General features: G+C 36.3%; 1 protein-coding gene across 1 annotated transcript; it reads right to left on the minus strand.

Moving 5' to 3' along the window:
• Positions 1 to 3,512: 3,512 nt before the first annotated feature.
• On the minus strand, positions 3,513 to 8,199 carry LOC115227618 (the record flags this gene model as incomplete). The annotated part of the gene is made up of 2 exons (XM_029798391.1): positions 5,661 to 8,199; positions 3,513 to 3,619 (listed from the first exon to the last, which is right to left on the minus strand). Coding segments are annotated over exons 1-2 (2,646 nt in total), but the record flags the coding sequence as incomplete, so codon positions are not given.
• Positions 8,200 to 8,699: the final 500 nt, after the last annotated feature.

An 8,699-nucleotide genomic window follows, 5' to 3' on the forward strand; every position in this document is an offset into this window, starting at 1 on the left:
CTAAAACTTTTATTAAAATCAAACGAAAATAACCTGATAATTAATTAAAATAATTGATAATGAAATTAAGTCGATTTATTCATTTTTTATCAATTTTTTGATTGAATGAATTTTTCCAAGAGTCGGCAAAAACCGACATCACCAATTTTTCCGATCAATAACGTTTTTTATTATAATTATACAGTTTTTTAGGTCTAACCATTTAAAAACAAATATTAAAAATTCATGAATTTTTTTACTATATAAACTAGCTCGGCAGCTCGCTTCGCTCACCGCGACCTAGCTCCTGCGGAGGGCCTGTTTCATCAAACAACTATAATTTTATGTAGATGTATATAAAACTACCTGGTTTAATGTAACCCTATTCTATCGCCTGTTGATAAACGATGTTTGTCGTCCGTCCTTCCTTGGCATATATGAATAAATTTTTCTCTTCTGCCTACCCTCGAGCATCCCACATACAGCTGTCCATGTGAAAAGCACTCACTCTCTAAAAATAACCCAACTACCTTTAATGACTGTCCCTGGGCCTTGTTTATTGTCATTGCAAACTTTTTTTTTCATTTTTGTAGTTTTATTTTTTTATATTTTATTTTTTCATTTTTCCTTTGTAATTTCCTTTTTTTCTTTTTTTTTTGTTTTTTACTGGCGGAAATGGGGCAGGGGAGATGCGGCAGGCGGAAATGCGGCAGGCAAGAAAGCGACACACAAAAAAACGACCACCAAAAAAGATTTAATTAATTACCTTATTAAGCTGACCGTTTTTTCTTCAGCTTCGTTTTTCCTCCTTCGGTTATCTATTTAAAAATTATTTTTTGAATAATAAAAAAGTTAGGAAAAGAGGCATACCGAAAATAAATTCTATCTTTACGAAAAACTCAAGTAAATAGTTAATATTTTTACGCAAATTCTTCTGATTGCGCTGTCAATTGGTGGTAAATTGTGTTAATGGTTTGTGCTAATGTGGTTTCAACAACTATCAAGTGTTTTTCAAAATCTGTTAATTGCACACTCTATTCAAGGTCGTGCGTCAATTGGTGGTAAATTGTGTTAATGATTGTGCTAATGTGGTTTTCATCAACTATCAAAGTGGTTTTTCAAAATCTGTTAATTGCACACTCTATTCAAAGTCGTGCAATCTGTGATTGCACATTCTGTCAAAGTCAAATATGATAATAGCTTTAATTTTGATTCATGGTCGATAATGATATATGCATTTAATTTTAAAGAGAAAAACATAGGATGAATTGAATTTCTTTATCGCGAATAATTGGGAGTTCATCATTGTTAATATTCTCGCTGTCGTTTTCATCAAGGATATTCTTAATACGTGAGATTTTTGCCTTGAAGGTTTTAATGGACCTCATCATGAATGTCGAGGACATTCGCGTTGTTCATTTTAATCAAAATGCAAAAAATAATTTTTTGATTTTTTGGGGGAAGGTTTTAAGGACTTCATCATGTAAGTCGAGGACATTGTAGTTGTTCATTTTAACCAAAATGCAGAAAATTTTTTTTTATTTTTTTTGGGGGGGAAGGTTTTAAGGACTTCATCATGTAAGTGAGGACATTGTAGTTGTTCATTTTAACCAAAATGCAGAAAATTTTTTTTTAATTTTTTTTGGGGGAAGGTTTTAAGGACTTCATCATGTAAGTCGAGGACATTGTAGTTGTTCATTTTAACCAAAATGCAGAAAATTTTTTTAAATTTTTTTGGGGGGAAGGTTTAAAGACTTCATCATGTAAGTCGAGGACATTGTAGTTGTTCATTTTAACCAAAATGCAGAAAATTTTTTTTTAATTTTTTTGGGGGGAAGGTTTTAAGGACTTCATCATGTAAGTCGAGGACATTGTAGTTGTTCATTTTAACCAAAATGCAGAAAATTTTTTTAAATTTTTTTGGGGGGAAGGTTTTAAGGACTTCATCATGTAAGTCGAGGACATTGTAGTTGTTCATTTTAACCCAAATGCAGAAAAATTTTTTTTAATTTGTTTGGGGGGGAAGGTTTTAAGGACTTCATCATGTAAGTCGAGGACATTGTAGTTGTTCATTTTAACCAAAATGCAGAAAATTTTTTTTTAATTTTTTTGGGGGGAAGGTTTTAAGGACTTCATCATGAAGTCGAGGACATTGTAGTTGTTCATTTTAACCAAAATGCAGAAAATTTTTTTTAATTTTTTTGGGGGGAAGGTTTTAAGGACTTCATCATGTAAGTCGAGGACATTGTAGTTGTTCATTTTAACCAAAATGCAGAAAATTTTTTTAAATTTTTTTTTTGGGGGGAAGGTTTTAAGGACTTCATCATGTAAGTCGAGGACATTGTAGTTGTTCATTTTAAACCAAATGCAGAAAATTTTTTTTAATTTTTTTTTTTTTGGGGGGAAGGTTTTAAGGACTTCATCTGTAAGTCGAGGACATTGTAGTTGTTCATTTTAACCAAAATGCAGAAAAATTTTTTTTTAATTTTTTTGGGGGAAGGTTTTAAGGACTTCATCATGTAGTCGAGGACATTGTAGTTGTTCATTTTAACCAAAATGCAGAAAATTTTTTTTTAATTTTTTTGGGGGGAAGGTTTTAAGGACTTCATCATGTAAGTCGAGGACATTGTAGTTGTTCATTTTAACCAAAATGCAGAAAATTTTTTTTTAATTTTTTGGGGGGAAGGTTTTAAGGACCTCATCATGTAAGTCGAGGACATCGTATTGCCAATTTGAAGTTGGTGTGCACCACAGACAGACAGAGACAGACACACACCATACCATTTTATTATTAAGATTATTTGGATTTGCATCAATATCATGCCTCAGTAGGGCATTCTCTCCTACGGCTAAATCTTCATTAAATTTCCATTTCCGCCTTTTTTTTCCATTTTTTCTCCGGCGAAAACACGGCTTTCATACACACTTTGTTGATTCAACCAATCGTCCTCGTTTTCGAAATAATCAGATCCAATTATCTCCGATTGACTTGATTCAACCGCTTCATTTTCATCGAATGACAATAACGCCAATCTTATTTCCTCCGGGATTAAATTATTTCCTACCATAAAATTTCGAAAGGTGTCCTCTTGGTCGTTTCATGCTTCGCCATGTTATATTTATAAACGATTTCTTGATAGAAGTCTTTATAGCTACCAAAAGACCCATTTGAGGCACTAGTTGAGCTAATCCACCCTTTGATCGATTGATTGAATCTAAAGATAAATTTACAAATAACTTACCTTTCTACATGACCCTGAATCCCTGTGCTTTAGGGCGTCCACTTATATGTATGATTTTCAGATCATTACACATTGTTTCCATACATTTGTTCTTAAATTCTTTCCCATTATCCGTCTTTAGAATAAATGGGCGACAAATCATGTAAAAAATATTCTTTATTTTTCTAGTAATTTCCTCCCCTGATTTCCGCCTGGCAACTGCGAATTTAAAAAATGAGTCTATAACCACAACCAACTACAATTTATACAAAAAGAAATAACCATCCATTATCGCTATTAAGGCTAGCATACCTTCTTAAATCCACTAAATCTGCAATCGGCGTCCATATAAAAAACATCTATTTGAATATTTTTGATTACTTCAAGTTCATCTTTAGTAAGGTTGAGTAAAACCATTTCTAAAATATAGATTTGATCAATTATACTTATTATTTTTTCAAATTGGAAAACTTAGATAACCAAAATAAATTGCACGGTAGATTAATTTGAAAAAAAACTTTGATAAATTACTAAAATAATTAAGAAAATCAAAAAATCTAATCAAAATTAATTGAAAAAATATTTATTTTTTTAAAATAACGTTGAGTGGGCATTATCCAACCCAGGGCATTATCCAGCCGGTGACATAATTTTTAGAGAATAATTTCTATCAGCCTTGTTTGGACGAGTTACCCAATGATGACTGGTCAATGCAAGTCACTAAAGCATTTATTCAATGCGATATACCCTTGCATAAATTGACTATGCCTCCTCTAAAGAATTTATTCAAGAATACTTCTTTGCCTCTTCCTTCCCAATACAAAGCAAGAATGTGCGTTAAACAATTGAAAACTGAATATATTGTATTATTTCAAGAAAAGTTTAGGTTTATGAATATATAATTTTTTAGAAATCAACTTGTATTCGCCATAAGTGACGAGGTCACTATTCGTAGTCAAAAATTTGTTGCAGTTTTAATGGGGATACTTAAAAATCCCAATAAAACTTATTTGATTTCTTTCGTAAAAATTGATAAAACTTCTACCAAAGAAACAATTATTCAAATTGTTGACGATACGATTAAATGCGTTTTAATTGAAAGACAAAATTTCCTTCTCCTAATAACAGATTCCGCTAAATATATGCTAGCAGGTTTTATTTAACATATAATTATAGCTGGAAAAGTTCTTAAGCTTTTATATCCAAGGTTATTTCACGTAACTTATGTTGCTCATCTGATGCATAATTGTTCAATGAAAATCAGGACTATTATCCTGAAATTGATTCTCTTATTGCATCAATTCAAGTGGCAATAACAAAAAATAACAAGAGAAAACGACTATTTAATGAAATTGGAATTCCACCTCATGTAGTTTTAACTAGATGGGTACTTGGCTAACTGCTGCATTTTATTATGCAAAAAATTTAATACATGTGATAAACATTTTCAAAACAATTCCTGATGATGGAATCATTGTTCAGGCTGCAAAAAATAGCCTAAGAGATGAATCTCTAGTAAAAAGCTTAAGTTCTATTGTTAGAAATTATTCGACAATTCCAGGTAAAACTAGTTTAATAATAGCAGAATTATTGTGCAAATTTGAAAGTTCTCACTCCTCAATAGAGTTAGCTTACAATGAGCTAAAGAATTTAAAATTTGACGACGAATCAGATATAATTGAAAAATATTTGAATGAACGATTACAAAAAAATGATTTATGTCAAATTATAAGAATGACAAATTCATCAATTTCTCCTGAAGAATATTGTATGCTTTTAAAGTGTCAGCCTTCATCCTCTTCAATAGAACGATGCTTCTCTCAAATTAAAAACTTTATGAGGGATAACAGAAATTTTAATATTGAAAATATAGAGAATTATGTTATATGTTTGTATAATAAATGATTCTTAAGTTAAAATTTGTTAGGTTAAAATTTTTGTTTTATAGGTTAAAATTTGGTTATTTTTAGGTTAAAAAGTTAAAATTTTTAGGTTAAAAAATCGAAGTTTTTAGGTTAAAAAAAAATTGCACTAGTCATTATTAAGAAAGAAACTAATTAACTAAGTAATTTTACTAACTAAGTCCAGAGCCTTCGAAGTGAGCAGAAGGCGGCACTCCACGCACCTCCTCCCCTTCTTCCTCCTCTTCTCTGGCACTGTAGACCTTCGAGAAGGTGCAGTCCAGCGCCTCTTGCTGACTAAACGTCAGGAAAGGGCTGGATCGGCGAGCATCAAACGAGACACTCTCCAGAGTCCTCTTAAGAACAGTTGACTGTATATAAGCCTGTAGAGACTTATCTACATCCAACTGTCTTAAGTACCGCTTGTGGTATTTGGTGACCAGTCCATCCCATGTCATCACACACGGGATGACATGGACTTTGCACTGGTGCATCAGTCCTAGCTCGTTTGCAAGGAGGTCATACTTCCTCCTTTTCTCCACTTCCACTATCTGCAAACGGTCTAGGCACGTGATGCCCACCTCCACGATAACAATCTCCCCGGTGACCTTATCGTGGACCACAATGTCGGGTCTGTTGTGCTGGACAACAATCGAGGTGCGTATGGGGGTATCCACCTTAATGCACACCCGCGAGTTCTCACACACCGATTGAACTCGATGGGTTCGCAACTTTCTGGACCGCCTCAAGCCGTACTTATTGCAGAGCAAAAGATGGAGGGACCTCACCACCTCGTTATGCCTCCATGTGTAATCATGGTAAAGCATACTCCCGCACTTCGTGGCTAAATGGTCAACGGTCATTGCCTTACTCTTACAGTGGTTACACTGTTTCCGTTGACCATTAAAAAAGTTTCTATCCTGCAAATATGAGAACAACCCTTCTGATCGGGGAGAGTTATTCCCATATTTCAGCCACGTAGATGACGACGATACGTCAATGTGCGGGTTGTCCAGGCTGCTAAAGAGAGTCTTGTGAAGGACTTTTAAGTTGATCTTTTTAATTAAAGACTCCTTTTGAAGTTTGATCAACTCCTTCACATTAACTTGGGTAGCACCTAGACCATACTTAGCCGACACATAGCCTTTTATGGTTCCTAGGTGTGTACCACGCGCTTTTTCAGCAGCAAGGATGGCAGCCTTCCTTTGGGATACACTCGACCCACTCCACAAGGTGTCGTGCATCTTAGTAAGAATTCGCTCACTTAAGTGTACGATGTTACTCAGTCCACGTCCTAGCTGCCCGCGAGACAAGTACAATCTCTCCTTATTGCTTGCCAACACGTGGACATGATTCTCTCGGAGTACTCTTCGGACAATAAGGTCCATTTCATCGTACTCACTCGGCTCGAATTCGATCAGGCCAACGTAGTAGTTTAGCAATGAGATGGCATACTCGTTCAAGGCATGAAATAAGTTCCGTGCATTGAGCCAAGTCTTACATAACATTGCCGCCCTACTACGCACACCCTCCACTACACACTTTCTCGTTTCGGGTGTGATTAATGAGGCTGGACTCTCAACCACACCAAGATACTTATATCCTTGGTGTTCCTCCAAGACTTTGACTAGGTCACCGCACACAGGGGTGTTAGTCGCCGACTTGTCGTAGTTGAGCTCCAACCCCACGGCCTTCATGAAACCTTTCAGGACTTTACCCATTGAGTGGAGGATCTCTGAAGACCGAGCGAACAGCTTAATGTCGTCTATGAACATGAGATGGTTGGTGCTAAAACACCCTCCTTCATGTTCGATCGACATTTGTTCGAATTGGGCAGTGAGGACTCTACTCAGCGGTTCTAGGCAGAGGACGAACAGCAGCGGAGACATGCTGTCGCCCTGTAATATGCCCCTCTCTAGTTTCACCTCGCCTATATCGCATTTGTTGTAATTTAGATGGACGTTCCACCTGTCCATCACAGTTGCAACAAATTTGATAAACCACATTGGCAACTTAAGCCTTCGCAGACACTCAACGAGGTAGGCATGATCAACCGAGTCATATGCCTTCTTCACATCCACCCACATTGACACTAGTGAGTTTCCGTGGGCTCTCGCGAGGCATTTGTTGATCAGTGCCTGCTCCTTAGCTCCCTGGCAATCCCGCCGAGTACCTAACTGGTTCTCGGACAGAATCCCATTCACCTCCACGAAATTTCTGACCTCAGTAGCCACCCCCTTAGTCATCAACTTGTACAGGTTGGGCATACAGGTTATCGGACGATAATCTGTCGGAGCGGAAGGGTTATCTACTTTAGGGATCAAATAAGTGACCCCAGTACATAACCACTCTGGAATCGAGCCAGGGTCTAGTGTAAACTGTTCGATTGCTCGACACATGCAATCATGGATAGGTTTGCAATTTTTAATAAAGAAATTATACACTTTATCGACCCCAGGTGTCTTCCAGTCAGAGAGACGGGTTACTGCTTCATCGAACTTCTTGCGGATGTCAGAGACACCACAAGACTCGGTCATCAAGGGAGCATCGGGTCCACAAAACGGAAACGACACACCCTTGCGAGGACGTGCTTTCCACATACTCCCCCATGTGTCAAACATTTCGGCCATTTGCTGGGTACCCTCCTTCGTCTCTCCGTGCAACCGACGATAGAACGACCTGCGATTAAATTCAAACAGGTTGTTCTCCCGCCTGCGCTGACACCGAGACTCATGAGTTGAGAGCTTCTTCTGATAAACGAGAATCAGCTCCTCCCTCTCTGCCCGGACACGCCTCAACTCGTTGAGGTCCCATTTGGCAGCTCGTTCCCGACGAAGTAAAGTACGCACCAAGGGGGGAGTCTTGCCCTTGACCCCATTGCTCACATTCAAAATGTGCCCAGTCAGCGCTTCCAGCTCGGCTTTCCTTGCGGCTACTTTTGCGGCAATGTTTTCTCTCCATCTACTCTTTGGGGCAGGCCTCTGAGTGATTTCATCATAGGTTGTCTGTGCCGAGTACAAATAGAGAGAAATCTCGTCCATTGTCTCCGGAGGCTCACGCACGATCGCGTAAGCTATGGCACGATTGATGCAACCCATCACGTCACTTCTGAGTTGCCCACCGAGTATCTTACAAAAAAATGTTTATAGAAATAATGAAAAAAAACCATAAATAACAAGTAAAAACTATTCATCACAGAAAAATATAAAATAAATATTTTTTAGATATAGAAAATGTATAAAAATGGGAGAAATCAATTAAAATGTTTCAGTCATTATTAATAATGTTTATAGAATGATGAAAAATACATGATTCTTCAAACCAATAATTAATTATAAAATTAAAGGATCAAGGAACCAATAGACATAGAAATAATGAAAAAAACCATAAATAACAAGTAAAAACTATTCATCACAGAAAAATATAAATACATCAACCACAAAAAGTAATGACAAACTACACGTCATATAATACGTTATTTTAGGAATTAAATAAAATCTTGAAATTAAAAAAAAAATAAATTATAATTTTAGTTATTTGCATTCAAATTACACTGGTTCAAATTATTTGTCATTGTCTCCTCATTATAATAAACTTT

The sequence above is a fragment of the Octopus sinensis genome, unplaced genomic scaffold (assembly GCF_006345805.1).
Source record: "Octopus sinensis unplaced genomic scaffold, ASM634580v1 Contig05483, whole genome shotgun sequence".
Lineage (NCBI taxonomy): Eukaryota > Metazoa > Mollusca > Cephalopoda > Octopoda > Octopodidae > Octopus > Octopus sinensis.